This window comes from Delphinapterus leucas, chromosome 6 (assembly GCF_059928025.1).
Source record: "Delphinapterus leucas isolate spDelLeu-1000000601 "Yukka" chromosome 6, BTC_Dleu_Yukka2, whole genome shotgun sequence".
NCBI lineage: Eukaryota > Metazoa > Chordata > Mammalia > Artiodactyla > Monodontidae > Delphinapterus > Delphinapterus leucas.
In genome coordinates, this window is record NC_143134.1 from 21,549,827 (window position 1) to 21,569,880 (window position 20,054).

At 37.4% G+C, this 20,054-nt stretch overlaps 1 protein-coding gene across 1 annotated transcript in view; it reads right to left on the bottom strand.

Moving 5' to 3' along the window:
• ADAM28 (ADAM metallopeptidase domain 28) overlaps positions 1 to 20,054 on the bottom strand; it is a 59,475-nt gene that overhangs the window by 15,807 nt on the left and 23,614 nt on the right. Inside the window, exons 9-14 of the mRNA XM_089912797.1 lie at positions 18,608 to 18,777; positions 15,951 to 16,035; positions 8,654 to 8,784; positions 5,431 to 5,608; positions 4,155 to 4,244; positions 1,207 to 1,402 (exon numbers count right to left, since the gene is read on the bottom strand). Of these exons, the coding sequence (XP_089768923.1) occupies positions 1,207 to 1,402; positions 4,155 to 4,244; positions 5,431 to 5,608; positions 8,654 to 8,784; positions 15,951 to 16,035; positions 18,608 to 18,777 (850 nt within the window). The remainder of the gene's footprint in view (positions 1 to 1,206; positions 1,403 to 4,154; positions 4,245 to 5,430; positions 5,609 to 8,653; positions 8,785 to 15,950; positions 16,036 to 18,607; positions 18,778 to 20,054) is intronic.

Consider the following 20,054-nt stretch of genomic DNA (forward strand, 5'->3'; position numbering starts at 1 on the left):
CAAAGGAGATGTTCAGAGCTTCATCTCTGTGCTGAAGATTTCCTTTCCCCAGGTTTCTGCCATATACTGAAGTTAGCCAAGGAAGTACAAGGTCTTTAACCAGCAAAGCCATCTTTGCTTGCAGCTGTAACTTAGCACGTCCATCTGCATTACCTATAAACTGGAGAAGAGCCAGAACCGAATTCCAGACCATCAGAGCACTTCCTGATGCACCAATGGTATCAAGCTTTCTCCTCAAATTGTGTCTCAGCTCACCCTGGCCTGATACAGAGGCTTCATTCAGGGGTTTTTCTAGGTTCCTGTCCATTTATTTCCCAGGTGTCTTTTTTTCTGGGTATATTGTCAATCAGTGATTTTTGTTGCTTTTGTTGCTTTCCTTCATCTCGTCTTATGTATATTTTCAGGAATTATGGAAAGTTTCCAGCATATGATAACCTTCCTCAAATATTTTTAGGAATATGTATTTTCCCTGTTAAAAATAGTCCTTCAGCCATTTAAGTAGGAATCTGGAAATGTAGCAGAAAATGGTATGAAAATTAAATGTATCTACACAATATACATCATATCCAGGAAGTCCAACGAATTGATATTTTAAAAATTGCTCTTCTAATCAAGTTATTTAGCATAATTTAAATATGGGTTTAAAGTTTTTGAAGATTCTTAAGTTATGCTTTTATTTTTAATTTCTTTTTTATGGTGTAATCAGAGAATATGACCTTTAAAATTCTGGTATTATGGACAAAATAAACATTTTAAAAACTTTCAATTTTCCTCACTGCTCCTTTGCATTCCACCCCTATACACACACACACACACACACACACACACACACACAAAATTCCAAGGGTCTGCTTAACTGGGAAGGATTTTGGTTAGAGCTGCCAGATAAAGTACAGGACATCCAGTTAAATTTAAATTCCAGATAAAGACTTTTTTTCAGCCTAAGTCTCACCCAAATATTGCATGAGACATACTGACACTTAAAAAAAAATTGTTAATCTGAAATTCAAATTTAACTGGACTGTCCTTATTTTTATTTGCTACATCTAGCAAAATTCTCCAGGATTTTGAGCAGTGGCACAGTCTCTAAGATGGAAGGGACAGAATGCTACTTTGGCCATGATTAAACACTGTCACTTGGAGTGATACGATTTTCCTTTGTATGTACAAAGGTAGTGCCAGCATCACTGGGGTTTGTCCTCCTACCTGGTCCCCATAGCTTGGTGCACTGCTCCTCCAGGGTGGGGCACATCCCCATCAAGCAGTAGCCCTTCCCATTTTGGCAAGGGAAGCCATTGACCTGGAATCGATCATCCGGGCAGAGACCAGATTTGCCATCACACGTTTCGGGCAGGTCACACTCATCTTTTGCTGGTCTGCACACCTCACCAGCCTTTTTAAACTATAGGGAAATAAAATAAAAAAAAAAATAAAATTTTTTTTTCCACCTGACTTAACCCTAATATCTCAAATTGATTCAAATAACATTTTCCCTGTGGCCTTTCGTTTGGCAACGTAGTTAGAGGCACCGTTCTGTTTTAGTTCACGTTTTCATTGTATAAGCTGAAGACATCTCCTATAATCTCTCTTCTGTTGACTTTGGCCAAGCCCTGAGTCTTTAAGCAATCAATATTTCTGAATTTGTAGAGCAAACGTTATAGAAATAACAATGAAAAAACACAGAAGAAAACTGAGCAATATCTTAGATGGAAAGAAGGAAGTTATTTCTCCCTTTGTTGAATGCATCTTTGACAAGCTTTTCAAGGAGATTTAAATCTGCAGCTTCAGAGATTTATTGGTGAAGTAAATCTTCCATAGTAAGCAAGATACGTTTATAAGCCCAGATCAGCGTGCTCTGAGACTTTTCCAGGCATAGAGTTTCCTAATTCTTAATTCCTTTTATTGTATGCTCAGATATTTCTTTTCAACTCACGTCTTTCTATGGAATGATTTATCAGAAGGAGGAAACAACCAAATATTCATTTCATGTGTTAATTCCATTGCAATCTATTACTGCGAGTCTTGCTCTTATGAGCTCAGAGAAACCTTAGGAAAAGAAATTCTGCCATTCATACAAATCTAAGAGGCCTGTGTGGATATTGGAAGCATACCCTTCTCTAGTTGAAGTGAGAAGGCATGCTCTCATATCATCAAAAGACTTTCCATATCTTGACGCTGGTGACAGAATGTGCCAAAACTAAGATCCGGCACAGCCAAATAAATAAATAAATATTTTTAAAAGAATCCAAATTTTCATCAGAGCGTATGAGACCCTCCAAATTCAAGCCCCCCCTACTCCAGTCAGACTAGCTTTCTTACCAGATGTCACACAAACCATGCTTATATCTTCTTTTCTTTCTATTTCTCTAAAATCTCCTCTGACCTCTTCAATGCAAATCACTGTTCCTCTTTTCTACATGTGGTAGGAAAAGAGCCCTGAATTTGGATTTGAAAAGATACAGGTTTGAATCTTGGCTCTGCCAGTGGCTAGATGTGTACCCTTAGCAAATGGGTTTAATCTCTCTGAAGATCCGTTTCCCGATCCAATATTAACTTTCTACGGTCATTATGAACATTAAGTGAAAATATATGTGGAAACTATTACCCATATAATGGCCATCTGTCATTATAATATCTATCTGAGCATTTAATCATGTACCATATTTTCGTCTGTTTTAGTTATGTATGTCATCACCCTAAAGAAATAGCACCCTAAAGAAATAGCAAGTTTTTTGAAGTCAAATACTAGTTTTCTTTATCACTCATAATCTCTAACAAGAGATTAATAAATATTATAACAAGACTTAATAAATACTTGTTGAATACTACTTAAGTTCTCAAATTTTCTTCATTTTGGCCTCCTTTATTTCTTTCCTCTCCCTCCAACATTAAAAAAAAAAAAGAAACAAACAAAAAAAACCTATCTCAAACACTGCCTATAACCTGGCATGCCATCTGCACATTCCTTTTACAGATGGTTATTGGGCTTTTAAAATGAACGCAATTCTGTGTTAGGTGAGCATGAATCAGACTCCAGACATTAAGAATCAGTCTAACTAAGAAGACACATAAACAAATAATCATAATAGAGAATTCTCTGCAACAGTAGAATGTAACATGCTGAACTCTAACTGGAAGAGAAAGTCAAAAAAGCCCCACAGAGAAAATGACACGGCATCCTCATCTTATGTCTTTTTTCTAAGAATTTCACCCAGAAGTGACTTCAAAGGTTGACGATAGAGGAGCCCCTACATTATTAAAATTAAAAGCTTTTCCACTACACCATATTAAAGTGTGAAATAAAATTCATATTTTATGGCAAGACAAGGAAAATTTAAACATAAGAAATTGTCTCTCCCTCTGACCTCCTCTCTCCCCATACCGTGCACTGTGTATCTGCATTAGGCATTGACCATCAGCATTGACCATCTCTCCCCCATCAGCAGAAATACCTGCTCAACCATAAAGACCAACATACTCCCAGCACCAACAAGATAACTCCTTAAAAGATAACGTTCCTTCTTGATCTTGTAAGGGGCCATGGTGATGCTTAGATATGGATTGTGTAAACTATCAATAAATGCCATTTAACGTACAGCCCTGTGTCTCAAAAAACTTACACAACTGTGCTTTGACTTCTAACTGGCTCAACAGTTTTCAGAGCTTTCTGAGATGCTCTTCCCCGGTTACAATCCTCAATTTGGCTAGAATAAAATTTTCCATTTCTTTCTTAGATCGGCTGATTAATTTTTTGCCAACAAAAGGGATATGCAAGCAATTACTAGATTTGGTCCAAGAGGGTCACACGGCATCAGAAGAAATAGCAGGTGGGAATAACAAAGCATTGGTTTTGGAACTGATCATACTTGGATTTTGCCATTTAGTGGCTGTATTATTTTGTACATTATCTGTTCTGAGACTCTGCTCGAAAACAAAATTAAATAATAATATATACTTCAAAGGGCTATTGGAGGATTAAAGAGCCCATCTTTGCAAAGTACTCAGTGAGGACTTGATAGATGGTAGGTAACATTATTTTATAGACAGAAAAATATTACTTTGCCTATTTCATTGAACATAATCCCTAAGATTTTAATACAGAAAAAACAAAGAGTAATCATAATTATTAAGATAGAATAAAATAATAATCTTACCTGGCATTTTTCACAGCATTCCCCTACCACACATTGAAAATTTGCTTTGATTTTACATGTTTTTGCATCACAGCAAACGTTGGTACATTCCTAAGAAATACCAGAAACAAATGCAAATGCAAGATTACCTTTTGGTCTCATTTTGGCACAATTCATAATACAATTTATTCATCACACAGACCTTTCTTTGATACAGTTTGAAAATGATTTGGGGGAAAACTAAAAAAAAAAAAAAGTTTAACATTAGAAATACTGAGTTTATCTGAATTCTACTTCAATAATTTTTTTATTTGAATATCTTTTCTAGTTCCCCCAATCTCCCATAGTAATACTGAACATGGTCTGTTTTTGGTGAAATAGGAGAGAAAATGAAAGAAAGGGACAGTTTTTGAAAATCAAATTCCTCTAAATTGTTACAGAACATAATTAGTTCAGCTCATCAATTTTGTATCTATCCAGCAGTAAACTTAATCTCTAGAGCATGTACTGAAAATCTAAAAATATAGTTCTTTATTCAAGTTTGACATTTAATTCAGCTCTCTATAAAGCAGTATACTTTGTCTTGTTCTCCCCACCTTGCTTCTGGGAAATTAGGCATCTGCACAAGGCTTTGGGGAAACTCCTACTTTGGGAACCTCAGAGTGAGATATTTACAGTTACCAATTTTTAGGGTTAAAACTCTTGCCCTGGGCTTCCCTGGTGGCGCAGTGGTTGAGAGTCCGCCTGCCGATGCAGGGGACGCGGGTTCGTGCCCGGGTCCGGGAAGATCCCACATGCCGCGGAGCGGCTGGGCCCGTGAGCCATGGCCGCTGAGCCTGCGTGTCCGGAGCCTGTGCTCCACGACGGGAGAGGCCACAACAGTGAGAGGCCCGCGTACCGCAAAAAAAAACCCCAAAAAACTCTTGCCCTTATTCAAACAAACATCATCTGGGAAAGATTCCTTTTTCTCACAGAAGGGATAAATGTGTAATCCTATTTTGAAGTACTGAAAGGCCAACCCCCTGAGAGCTTGGCCTGGTACTCGCATTAGGTATTAATAAGATGGGGGCAAAGGTCCCATTCAGAATCCTGGCTGCCCTGTCAAGAGGATGGGACCAAGCCAGGCACTTCGAATGGTAAAAAGTCCTGAGTCCCAAAGTTGGCCTAACAAATGTCTACAAACAAACATTTTCAAAATTACAAGAAGTGTGATTTTTTTAGTGAACCGCACGTTGATAGTTTATCTCTCAGCAATTGAAAAACAAAGTAGATCATTTTAGAAAGAACTTGGTGGTACCTCGGGGGTCCCACAGTCACAGTCTTCTCCCATTTCTAACAACTGGTTCCCACAGATTGGGGTGGATATGATATCTGTAGGCAGCGGAACGTTAAAGAGGCAATTGGATAATTTATCTTCCAAGAATTTTTCATAGCTGACACGGCTGCAGGAACTGAAGTCCGTAGGTATATAGAAGCTGTAAAGGTAAGGAAAAAGAAAATGGAATACAGTCACGCTGAGCAGATAGGGGGAAATATCAGGCGTTGGGTGTGATACACTCAAAACGTGACCCAAAAGATCAAAGGGAAGACACTCACCAACTGCTAAATCATGAGCTCTTATTTTTGCGCCTGAAGTAGCCCACCCGCGCAGGTATAAACACCTCCAGCTTAATGAACAAGGCAAGTATGGTCACATCTTAAAATAGAACATCCAGGCTGCTGTTTAATAAACTAAAAATCCTTCTAATTTATCCAGATAATCTCATTCAGCCTTCGGTCCTTTTGGTTTTGAAGTCTTAAAGGCACTAAAATTATATTTATTTACATGTTTAAGAATTCATTTTCCTTCAGAGGGATTTCTATTGACAGCCTCTCTTCATTCCACAAATAACAATGAGGTTAAAAAAGCAGTAGCCGGGCTTCCCTGGTGGCGCATTGGTTGAGAGTCCGGCTGTCGATGCAAAGGACATGGGTTCGTGCCCCGGTCCAGGAAGATCCCACATGCCGTGGAGCGGCTGGGCCCTTGAGCCATGGCCGCTGAGCCTGAGCGTCTGGAGCCTGTACTCCTCAACGGGAGAGGCCACAACAGTGAGAGGCCCGCGTACCGCAAAAAAAAAAAAAAAAAAGCAGTAGCCAAGGGGATTGCGGGGGAGGGAAGGAATGGGAGTTTGGGATTAGAAGAGGCAAACTATTATACATAAGATGGATAAACAACAAGGTCCTGCTGTATAGTATAGGGAACTATATTCAATACCCTGTGACAAACCATAATGGAAAAGAATATGAAAAAGAATATATATGCCTACTTATCTGAGTCACTTTGCTGTACAGAAGAAATTAACACATTGTAAATCAACTATACTTAAAATTTAAAAAAAATTTTAAACTACAGTAATATATGTGAGAGATAGCATAAGATATGTAACTGGCATGCAGCCATATGCTCTTTTGTGGAAGGGCATGGGAGACTAACCCTAGCTTGAATGAGCTGGGAGAGGGAAATACAAAAAGAGGAAATGAACACATAAAAGGGATTGTGGGGTTCTTAAAAATAAAATTCCAGGGCAGTTTTGCCTAAGGTGTGGCAGGAATGTGTAATCTCTTTTCAAAGACTCTCGTCATCTTCCTATGAGAACATTCTTCTTTTTAAAAAAAAAAAATTATTAGAGTATATTTGCTTTACAATGTTGTATTAGTTTCGCATATACAGCAAAGTGAATCATTATACATATACATAAATCCACTCTTTTTTAGATTATTTTCTCATATAGGCCATTACAGAGTATTTAATAGAGTTCCTTGTGCGATACAGTAGGTCCTTATTATCTATTTTATATCTAGTAGTGTGTATATGTCAATCCCAGTCTCCCAATTTATCTGCCCCCCCCTTTACACCCTGGTAACCATTAGTTTGTTTTCTACATCTGTATCTATTTCTGTTTTGTAGCTAGCTAAGTTCATTTGTACCCTTTTTTTAGATTCCACATATAAGTGGTATCATATATTTGTCTTTGTCTGACAGTTCACTCTGTATGACAATCTCTAGGTCCATCCATGTTGCTGCAAATGGCATTATTTCATTCTTTCTTATGGCTGAGTAATATTCCTTTGTATATATGTACCACATCTTCTTTATCCATTCCTCTGTTGATGGACATTTAGGTTACTTCCATGTCCTGGCTATTGTAAATAATGCTGCAATAAACATTGGGGTTGCATGTACCTTTTCGAATTATGGTTTTCTCTGGATATATGCCCAGGAGTGGGATTATATGGTAACTCTATTTTTAGTTTTTTAAGGAACCTCCATACTGTTCTCCATTGTGGCTGCACCAATTTACATTCCCACCAACAGTATAGGTGGGTTCCCTTTTCTCCACACCCTCTCCAGCATTTATTGTTTGTAGATTTTTTGATGATGGCCATTCTGACCCATGCGAGTTGATACCTCACTGTAGTTTTGATTTACATTTCTCTAATAATTAATGATGTTGAGCATCTTTTCATGTGCTTTTTAGTCATCTGTATGTCTTCTTTGGAAAAATGTCTATTTAGATCTTCTCATTTTTTGATTGGTTTGTTTGTTTTTTTGATATTGAGCTGCATGAGCTGTTTGTATATTTTTGGAGATTAATCCCTTGTTGGTTGCTTTGTTTGCAAATATTTTCTCCCATTCTGAGGGTTGTCTTTTTGTTTTGTTTATGGTTTCCTTTGCTGTGCAAAACCTTTTAAGTTTAATTAGGTCCCATTTGTTTATTTTTGTTATTATTTTCATTACACTAGGAGGTGGATTGAAAAAGATCTTGCTGTGATTTATGTCAAAGAGTGTTCTGCCTATGTTTTCCTCTAAGAGTTTTATAGTATCCAGCCTTACCTTTAGGTCTTTAATCCATTTTGAGTTTACTTTTGTGTATGGTGTTAGGAAGTGTTCTAATTTCATTCTTCTTCTTTTTTTTTTTTTTTTTTTTTTGCGGTACATGGGCCTCTCACTGTTGTGGCCTCTCCCGTTGCAGAGCACAGGCTTCCGATGCGCAGGCTCAGCATCCATGGCTCACGGGCCTAGCCGCTCCGCGGCATGTGGGATCTTCCCAGACCAGGTCATGAACCCGTGTCCCCTGCATCGGCAGGTGGACTCTCAACCACTGCGCCACCAGGGAAGCCCCATTCTTCTTTAATTACATTTTTCTTCTAAAACTTCTCCATTACCACCACCCAATCTGAATTCACTGAAAATGTGATAAATGCTAATGATTTTATGAACCCAGATCTTGTGTAGCTAAGATGAGGATAAAGTGACACATCACCCCAACAGCAAAGAGATAGTATGTTTAAACTATGTCTCAGTTAATGAAAAACATTACACATAGATGAGGTACAAGGTAGTTTGGTATAGACACACATCCATGATTTTGTCCTGATACTGCTATTTAATAATTTGAAAGTTTGAACATGTCATTGAAGATGACAGCCCAGCGTGAATCCAAAACACAGATAAATAGCATCTTCCCGGAAAGGCTCACCTTAGTGCTCTGTCCATCACACATACTGTAGAAGGGCACTTGCAAGCATAGGTGTCATGAAACATTCCGAAGTTATGGCCCATTTCATGGGCCATGGTCCCTGCAATGCTGAGCACGTTGTGACTGTGGTCCTGAGGATGAGAATAGGGAGACAGATACTCTGGTTTGCAAACTGAATTATCACTCAGGACATAATTAAGTATTTTCACTGTAGTCAAGTGGAGCAGAGAGTCTGATTTTAGCTTCAGTTTCCTCACCTTACCCATCTCTTCCCCTCTCTCCTTCTCTTCCCTTCTCTCCTGTCTCTCACCCTGACTTTCTCTGCCCTTTTGTCTCTCTGTCTCTGTATCTCTTGCTGTCTCTCCCCCCAACACACACACCCCTTTGGTACTGAATGCCCATCACAAGGCATAAGGCTACTCTCTGTTCTTGTCAATGGGTCCCTATAATGAAAATTTTTGTTATTTCCTGCCATGACGGATAATGACAACCTTTTTTTCAACAATAATAAGAAATTAGAATTTTTAAAAACTGATTTACCTCCCCCCTCACATTTGGATTGTTTTTCAAATTCTTTCCAATTTATCAATAATTGGAGGTCTTTAATGTATTTAGTTCATAGGGATCTAGACGTGCTCATGAACCTAGAACTTTAGAACCACTGGTACCTTTTTCAAATCTACTACTGCCAAGACTAGACATCAGCCAACTCCAGACTTCCGTTATTGCATGAAGTTCAGCAAGTAGCCAACTTCATTACCAGATTGTTTCTGATTAAAGGTGTTGGAGCAGGACATCCAAGTTATCCAGAAGCAATAAAACAACACTAAAGAATCATTGCTGGTTGTAATTTCCCAGTAGGGATACAGGAATATGCCAATAACACCCACCCACAGAAAACTGATTCCCTTATGTACTTCATTTCAAAGAACAAAACAGAGAAGTCCATCAGGCACAGTACAAGGCTGGCAAACAAGGAACACGTATGTGAGACAGGAAGTTAATACCTACCACTTACAATATTGTTGCATCCTGTTGAGGTGAACCTGGTAACCTTACTATCTATTAAGATGGAGAGTCTTCAGTGGGGACAAAAACAAACCAAACAATTTAAGAAAAAAAGAAATGTGTTTAAATAGACACTTTCCAGATTGCCTTATTTGAGGTTCCTTCAAATTTAGCGTACCTTCCTTTAAATAATTATTTTCATAACTAAAATGGTTTTTTCTACTGGAATTACCTCCATCCTCTCTTCCCCTTCAATCCAATCCAAGCTCTGAGGTTCATTTTAACGGAACTTTTCCTGACCACATTACTCTTCATCAACAATCCTCTCAACAATCCTCTCCTCTGGATTCCTACTGCAGTTTTAAGTCTATTGGGTTGGCCAAAAAGTTTGTTCAGGTTTTTTCCATAACATCTTATGGATGTTACTATCATATATTATTAACTATTGCTTTAAGTGGGCTAGTTTCTCTTCCAATTTTATGGTAGGCACTTTCAAGCTTTAAAATACATATTTTACTTCCTCCGTTTATGATAGGAAGCCTATCATAAACCTAGACTCATAAGATATATTGGGGAGATATATACATACTCACTGACGGGAGAAGTAGCAACAACCTATAGCAGAACTGCCGAACTGTTACAGATAGGGCATGAGTTTAACACACACACACACACACACACACACACACACACAGCCCACACACAAAACTACAAAAACCTCTACTCCTGAGAGAGGGGCAGACAAAAATCCTGAGCCTAGGATCCTATATTGATATCAAGTGAGGTTTTCTGCCATTGCAGGAGGGCCAGGAAACTCTCTTCCAGGAATGATCTGCAAAAGTCAGAAAGCAGAGTTTTGCTGCCATTGAAAGGACGCAGGATCACTGAGAAAGCCTAGCTGCTGAGACCCAGGGCCTGATGAAAACTGAAATTAGACAAAGTCAGATGAGAATTCCCTGACCCCTGTTTCTCATCACCAGATAATAGAAAGCTGGACAGAGCATCCCACCCAAACTTATTGTAGTCAGATTCACAATTTTCTAGAACCAATCCTAGAGCTGAGGTCACAAGGCAACAAAGCTGAAATCTAAGGAAAGACAGGCTGGCACCTAGTGGGAGAGATGGACGTGAACTTCTGTTTACCTGGGGCAGACACTACCAGATGCCAGTAATAACTCATATAAAACATTAAAAACTGATGTGAAGTGAGAGTAGCATCGACATATATACACTACCAAATGTAAAACTGTCACCCAGTGGGAAGCAGCCGCATAGCACAGGGAGATCAGCTCGGTGCTTTGCGACCACCTAGAGGGGTGGGATAGGGAGGGTGGGAGGGAGGCTCAAGAGGGAGGGGATGAGGGGACATGGGGATGTATGTGTGCATGTGGCTGATTCACTTTGTTGTGTGACAGAGGCTACTGCAGTATTGTGAAGCAGTTATACTCCAATAAAGAGCTATTAAAAAAAAAAAGTGTGGTGGAAACACCAAAAAAAAACCCCAAAAAACTGATAAATGTTGATTGTGGAATAGCAAGAGAATATGCAAAATGTGAGGAATTCAGAAATTAGAGAAATTCCCACCTATTCACAGATTTTTCTCCACATGACGTCACTAAGTCAGAGTTCTGGGAAATCCTCCATCATGGTATTGACCTGGGGGAGCAGAACAGCAGTAGCAAAGGCATGAAACCCCTTCACAATCCTTCTCCCTTCTCCCTGTAATGGAGCAAACATGACCAGCACCAGGGTGAGCTAAGTGCCTCACTTGGCTTACTCTAGTCCTAGCCCTAACTAAGGTCTTAAACTTCTAAGAGAAGGGCAACAAATCTTGTCACCCTTAACGCACTGGTGAAGTCTCAGTGCAACTGTGAAAAATAAAAAGAAAGGGGAAAAAAAAAAACCAAAAGCAAAAAACCTCTACCACTGGAGGGGAGGGGCAGAAGGGGCAGGAATGCCTGCTGGGTTTACGTCACTAGAGGTCTCTACCATCTGGCAGTGGATCAGAATCACTAGAAGGACCCATGCCAGAAACTAAGAGATGCAGGACTTGGCCTAAGACTGAGCTTAATGAGAACAAAAGGAAATGCCCTCCTCCCACCAAAAGTCCAACAATCATCCAGTAACAAGTAACAACAACCTATTGATGGGAGATGGATAACAGCTTAAAGAGACTCCCTGTGAGGTGCAGTAAAGCCCTAAAGATGAGTGTGGAACACACAGTGACAAAAACTCTGGCAAACCATCCTTCATTCTAAACACAAAATAATGTGAAAGGAATTTAACATCTGTGATGCACTGAGGATGTCCATACCAATCAAAAAATCCCGAACCCAGCTCAACTCCTGCTAGATCGATTCAAATCTTCACACTGAAGTCCTAGAAGGAAAGAAGTGATCATTTCCAGGCCAAAAATTATTTACCTCAGACTACTGCCTTTCACGAGATGCCTAACTTTCAACAAAAAGTAATAAGGCCTCACCCCCCAAAAAAACAAGAAAAAACAATACCTTGCCGATCAACAGAACCAGACTCAGATTATTAGTGCTATCGGAGAGGCACTTTAAAATAACTATGATTAATGTGTTAAAAGCTTCAGTGGAAAAGATGAATATCATATAAGACTGGATGGAAAATTTCAGAAGAGAGTTGGACACCGTAAGAGAGAATCAAATGGAAACACTAGAATTGAAAAAGACAGTAACAGAGATGAATAATGCCTTCCATAGGCTTAACAGTAGATCCGGAATAGCTGAGGAAAGAATCAGTGGATTTAATGTTTCAACAGAAATTACCCAAATGGTAACACGAATTGAAAAAAATGATAAAAAGGAAAAACCAAACAAAATGAAACAAACATGGAGATACAAGTTTTGTGGGGTAATATAGAATGATCATACATATATGTTCAATTACTTATGTGTAATTGAAATCCCAGAAAGTAAAAAGGATGAGAATGGAAGAGAAGAAATATTTGAAGACATAATGGCCTAAAATTTTCCAAAATTAATCACAAATACCAAGCCCCAGGACAAAGGAACACTAAGTAGGATAAATTACCTCTCCCCACAAAAACCCCTTAGTTATAACATAATTATAATTATAATCAAATTGAAGAAATTAAGGACAAAGGAAAAATCTTAAAATCAGGAAAAAAAAAAAAAACCACCCACACACATTAGAGAGGAACAAAGATACAGTTTACAGCGGATTTCTCGTTAGGAGCTCCGGCAAACAGTGAGATCACTACAAGTGCCGAAAGAAAACACTATCCACCCAGAACTGCCAGCCCACTGAAATATATATACGAGAATGAAAGAGAGATAAGGTCATCGTCTTACAAACATGGAAAGAATTCATGGACAGGAGACTTGTATTATAAGAAATGTTTTTTAAAAATTCTTGTGGAAGAAAAAATACATTATGCCAGATAGAAATTTTCTCTCTGCAAAGAAAGGAAGAACGTTGGGAATGTAACCAAAATAAGCACCAGGAAAGACAAGATAAATGGAAAACTAATTTTTTCTCATCTTAAATTGCACAGCAAGATGACTTTTAAAGAAAAATGAGCAACAGTGTATATCGTATTTATAGTATATGCGAAGTTAAACATTTGATAAAAATAGCACAAAGGATGGAAGGGAGTAATTAGAGGTGTTCCCTTGTAAAGTCCTTATACTATATGTGAACCAGTTAATACCATTTCAAGGTAAAACGTACAAGCAGAGATGTATAATAAACCCCAGGGTAACGATTAAAAAGAAACAAATCAATAAAAAGCTAATAATGGAGATAAATGAAATTTTTTTTAATATACTCAATCCTAAAAAGGCAGAAAAAAATAGAAGAGATGGCATAGGAAACATCTAGCAAAATGAAAGATTTTAATCCAACAATATGAATAATGATATTACATATAAATTATTTAAACATACCAAATAAAAGACAGAGATTGTCAGATTAGATAAAAAATAAAATCCATGTATATACTATCTAGCAGAAACCTTCTTTAAATGTAAAGAAATACATATGCTAAAAATAAAAGTAAGGAAGAGGTTGTATCAAGTACACTATAGCCACAAAGTATTGGAGTGATTATACTGAATTTGGACAAAGTAGACTTCAGAATAGGAATATTTCAGGGAAATAGAGGGACATAATATGATAAATGGATCAGTTCTCCAACAAGACATGACAACTCTGTGTATTCACTTTACAATAGGGCTTCAAAATACATGAAGTGAAACTTATAGAACTGAAAGAAGAAACAGACACATCTACAGTTCTGCTTGGATACTTAAGCACTCTCTCCATAAACGATTCAAAAGAACTGAACACTATAAGTCAACCTGACATAACTGACAATTACAGAACACTCCAACAACAGTAGGACACATTCTTTTTGAAGTTCATATGGGGCAATGACCAAGAACAAACCTCAAAAAATTTTAAAATATCAAAATTCTACAAAGTATATTCCCAGACTCTTATGAACTAAATTGTGTCCTGCCCACTAATTCATATGTTGAAGCCCTAACTCCTAACATGACTGTATTTGGAGATAGAATCTTCAAAGGGATAATTAGGTTAGACGAGGTCATAAGGGTGGGGCCCTAATACAATAAGACTGATGTCCTTATGAGAAGAGGAAGAGACACCAGGGGTAAGTGTGCACAGAAAAACGGCCACATGAGGGCACAGCAAAAAGGTGGTCATCATCAAGCCAAGGAGACAGGCCTCAGATACCTTGTCACCTAAAGCTAATGACACCTTGATCTTGGATTTCCAGCCTCCAGAACTGTGAGAAAATAAATTTCTGTTGTTTAAACCACACAGGCGATAGTATTTTGTTATGGCAGCCCCAACAAATGAATACACAGACCATGACAGAATAACAGAATTAAACTAAAAAGTCAATAATGAAAATTATTACAATACACATCTAAATAATACATGAGTCAAAAAGAAATTAAGGGGACTTCCCTGGTGGTGCAGTGGTTAAGAATCCGCCTGCCAATGCAGGGGACACGGGTTTGATCCCTGGTCCAGGAAGATCCCACATGCTGCGGAGCAACTAAGCCCGTGTGCCACAACTACTGAGCCTGAGTGTCACAACTACTGAAGCCTGTGCGCCTAGGGCCTGTGCTCTGCAACAAAGATAAGCCACTGCAATGAGAAGCCCGCGCACCACAATGAAGAGTAGCCCCTGCTCGCTGCAACTACAGAAAGGCTGCACGCAGCAACAAAGACCCAACGCAGCCAAAAATAAATAAATGAATAAATTTATTAAAAAGATTAGCAAATATTTTTAACTTAATGAAAATGAAACCACACGTATCCAAAAAACTTGGATGCAGCTAAAGCAGTGCATAGTGGGAAATTTATAGCATTAAATGATTATATGTGAAAAGAAGAAAACCCTCAAATTCACAATCTAAAATTCTTCCTTAAGTAACTAGAAAAAGTAACAAATTAAATGCAGAGAATGCAGAAAAAATCAATAATCAAGACAAGAGCGGAAATCAATGAAATTGAAACTAGGAAAGCCTCAGTAAAGCAAAAACTGTTTCCTTGAGATCAATAAAATTGATATACCTTTGGCCAGACTGATCATGGGGAAAAAAAACCCCCACAAATTACTAATATCATGAATGATAGAGGGAAAATCACTACAAATCCTACAGATATTAAAAGGATAGTAATGGAATATCATCGACAAATATATGCCAACTTAAATGGACAACTTTCCTTGAAGACACAAACTACCAACGCTCACTCAAGAAGAGATAAATAACCTGAGAAGTCCAATATCTATTGAGGAAATTGAAAATGTAGTTTAAAAATTTTCCACAAAAACATGCCAGATCCATATGGTTTTACTAGTGAATTATACCAAACATTTCAGGAAGGAATAATACTAATTTTACTCAAATATTCCAGAAAATCGAAGAGTTGGGAGCACATCCTTTACCCTGATACTTGCTCTAATAACAAAACCTGAAAAACACATTACAGGATAAGATAACTACAGACTAATATCCCTCATGAATATAGATGCAAAAATCCTCAACATATGTTACCATGTTGACTCCAGCAATATATACAAATAATACACTAGACCATGTTGGGTTTATACTGGATATGCAAGATTGATTCAACATTTGAAATTCAGTCACTGTTTTTTACCATGCCAAAGGACCAAAGGAGAAAAACTACATGACCTTCTCAATAGATGCAGCAGAACAGCATTTGACAGGCTTGAGCTGTAGAACCAACAGTTTAAACAAACCTGAACAATGCCAACAGAATGATACGGAGAGCACATTGTAGACATGAAAGCAAGGCCCACAGTTGTTCCAGAAAATTCACTTGCCCTGCGAAAAAGAGAGAAATTGATAAAGCTTATGACTCTAAGTATATTTTCTATAGACAATTCATCCAGAACCCTAACTAATTAACAGAGAAACTCACATCGCGAATCATCACTCAAATATTTCCTTCAGCGAGTTTGCAAAAGGCATTTTTTTAAATACAATGGTTTTCATACCACTTAAATCCAAGCATCTGGGAGTAATCACTTTAATATTTTATATCTCTTATTCATGATTCTTATATTTTTCATTGTGGAATTCATCTCTTGTCAGGAAATAAAGGGGGATTTTTTTTCTAACAAATATTTTGTTTTATATATACATATGTATGTATAAATTTATATAAATATATAAATTAAGATGAAACATGTTTCACCTTAATTTATATTCTCCTCATGTATTTTTATATATGTTTACTTTTATTTTAGCACTGTTTTAGCTGTAGCTTGATTTAAGTTTGGGCTCATTCTATAAGTATTTGTGTTATTGAAGCATTTATGCATTGGCAATATTTGTCCTATTGGAGCGACATTTGAACCACTTGCATTTATTTACGTAGATGATATATTTGGTCTTTAGTAATTTTAATTTCTATTTTGGTTTTGTTTCATTTTTTCTTTCAACTTTTAATAATTCCATGTGCTTTTTTGTTATTATTATTCTGTTATTATTGTCTGTTAAGAATCTGACCCTGGTTTGCATCTAGAAATTTGCAAGTATGCATCATTTTTAAAATTCCCTTAGTAGGTGCATTTACATAAAAAGTTGAACCTATATTTTCCCACTTATCAACATAAAGAATGGCAAGTACACATTCTGCCATGAAAAATGAGGAAATGAGAGAACTTCCTGCCACTTTCCATTCCCTATGGAGATTTCAATAGCTGTTATTCTGTAATGATATTTTGTATGATACATGATATTTTAAAGACTTATGGCATTTATATTCTCTTTTAAAATTATATTGTGAAATTATTTATACTTAAGTCTACATTTTTGTGGATTTAATTCTTACTACTAGCTCATTTATAAAAAATAAAATCTTCCTCCATTATGGGATTACCTATTTTGGTTTCTCTTTTCAGTGGATAGAGTATATTTGGACTCTAAGATTCATACCCGGTTATGCCCAGGTATAGGTATATTTTGTTAATTTGTCAGGTAAATGGTAAGGCTTTCAATTTACACGTGAAAGGACAATTATTTCCTTCCATCCTTATCTTTTTAGTTCTTTTATCTTGTTTATTCTGGTCTATTCAGGAAATCTACTCTTGATATTGGATTACTATTTTTTATCTATACATCTGTCATCTTGTCTATAATTTATATTTCTCTACCCTATTACTTCACAATACTGGATTCAACTACCATTTTAGCTTTGTCCTGGGACCAGTCTGGTAAGAGTTGAATCCCCTTACTACTCACTACCTTCGAGACCCTGGAAAATCACCAAACCACTCCCCAAAATGAGCTATGTCTTGTGGTGGGCCCCTGAGTCTGGAACTCATCTTTCCAAATTAAGGAACTGTGGCAGCTAGCCTTCAAAGATAACCCAATGAGCCAGCCTTGTGGTATCCCTATCCTGTGTAGCACCTTCCCTAAAACTGGATAGGTCTATGACTTGTTCTTGACCAAGAGAATACACCAGAAGTGATGTGTGATTTCTAAGACTGAGTCATAACAAGCCTTGAAGTTTTCTCCTGGGCCTGTTAGAATGCTTCTTCTGGGGAAAGCTAGTCACCTTGTTAAGATATCCAGAAACCTGAGACTGCCATATTGGAGGAAGTCCAAGTTAGCCACATGAAAAGCTGTATATGCAAAGAGATGACCAACCGGCACCCCAGGCAAGGCACTAGACATATAAATGAAGAAGACTTATTTTAAGTCTGTAAGTTGCGGGCTGATGCATCATGCAGTCATAGATAACCAGCACAGAATATTAATTAATTCTGACAGGACCTAGTCCACTTATTTCCCATGACACCCACTGTTTTCTTAGGTAGTGAAACTCAAGTAATTTTAAGTCACTCTTTGTTGCCATCTGATTCCAGCTGCAAACCATCAGGCAGAACTGTCTTGAGGCATATGCTTAGCAGTCTTGTGTCATTTATAGCTGTTGGATTTATTTCCCCTATTTTTTAAATTAGTCACTAATTAGTCATTTTGTCAGGATGGTAGAAGCATGGGATTAGAATATCATGTTCAATTTTCCTTCAGTCCTAGAAGTTTGTCCTGATTGGTGCGTACAGCTAATCCATTCTTTTAAAACATTGAATCTAAATCCCTCTTGCCATTATCTAAACCCGCCTTTCCTTTCTGTTATACACAATCAAAACAAACAAGCTTGTTATGAATCATTGCTCACTTACTAGCCTCTCTCTTAAAAAAAAAGAAAAAGAAATCGTTGGAACAAAAGTAAGAGCACATGCAACATAAGATCCAAATGAATACTTTTTAAACTTTTAACGCTCTATGTGTAAACCTGTAACCTGAGATACCATTTGCTTTGCCAAGGCTTTGAAAAATGTCTATGGCAAATACCACAGAACATACAAAGGGGAAAATCTCTACATACGTGATTAACTGAGCAACATCATGACGCTTTCTTCTTAGGAGGACACCCCCCCTCCACTTAGCAAAATTTTCCAAGGTGAGGCTTGCATTGGGGGATATCTTTATCTTATCCTTGTCATTCCAGATTTCCATCCCAATTAAGGCAACATGAATATTGAGCTTTTTATAAAGCTGTTGAAAGAGAATAAATGGCAAAGTAACAACTCATAATGGTGTTATTATCTTTTAATATTTTCAATGTACTTTAGATTTTGAAACTTATTTACAACAGCACTGTAAAAACCTTCTTTCCAAACATACTTGTGAAATGGAAGTTACCATCTCTTTTGGCAGACACTAGCATCCCCATTTGTAGGCAAGACAGGCACCCTTAGATATTTTAGGTCTATAAACTCCCTTTTTTGGGACAAAGGGTCTATTGAAACAAACTTTTCCTGTTTGCAACCTCAAAAAATATTATAATTTCCTGCTAGTAGTTCATGACTATGACTTTACTATAAATATATTTCCTCAAATGCTATGTAACTTCCTCAGAGTCATAATTTTTCAGAATTAGCAAGCTTGACTCGGTGCTGATTTGGACATCAGAAAAGGAACAGGCTACATGAAAAAGTCCTGCATATGTGAGTTACAATAAAGTAAGGGACCTCTAATACTTGAAACTGGACTGAACCAAATAATCTACAATGCATATAGAATAACCTTTAGAAATAACTAGTTAAGCTTATGAGACAATACACTTACTCTAAAGATGAAAACTTAAATTACTACTATAGTCCATAAAACTGCACAGTGTTGGTCAAAGAGTACAAGCTTCCAGTTATAAGATGAGTAAGTTCTGGGGATCTAATGTACAACATGGTGATTAAAGTTAATAATACTGTATTCTATGCTTCAAAATTGCTAAGAGAGTAGATCTTTAATGTTTTCATCACAAAAAAGAAATGGTGGAATCATGTGACGTGATGGAGGTGTTAGTCAACCTATTAGGTGAGCGAACCTAATCATTTTGCAATATATAAGTGTAACAGATCAACACAATGAACACCTTAAATTTGCCCAATGTAATATGCCAATTATATCTCAATAAACTACACAGTTACAGGCCTTCTCCTGGGGCAACTTTCTGCTGAGAAACCTGAGGAGATATTTTTTCAAAAAAAAACAAGAAAACAAGAAAAGTGTTGAGGAATGCAATTATCATCAAAAGCAAAGTAAAAATCTAATCAGATTAAAATCTTGCCTTTGATTTTTTTCCAACTTCCTTATTCCTCTCTTCGTTATCTTACTCACCTGACAAAACTCCAATCCCGGTTAAAACAAACTCTCCCTTCTGTCTCTCCTCCATCAAGCCCCGAACACAGACAGGGGAAAACAAATGATGTTGGCTGCTTTCACCTAGAAGCCATGACCACTAACCTCAAGTGGTCTGAACCACCCTCCAGTAA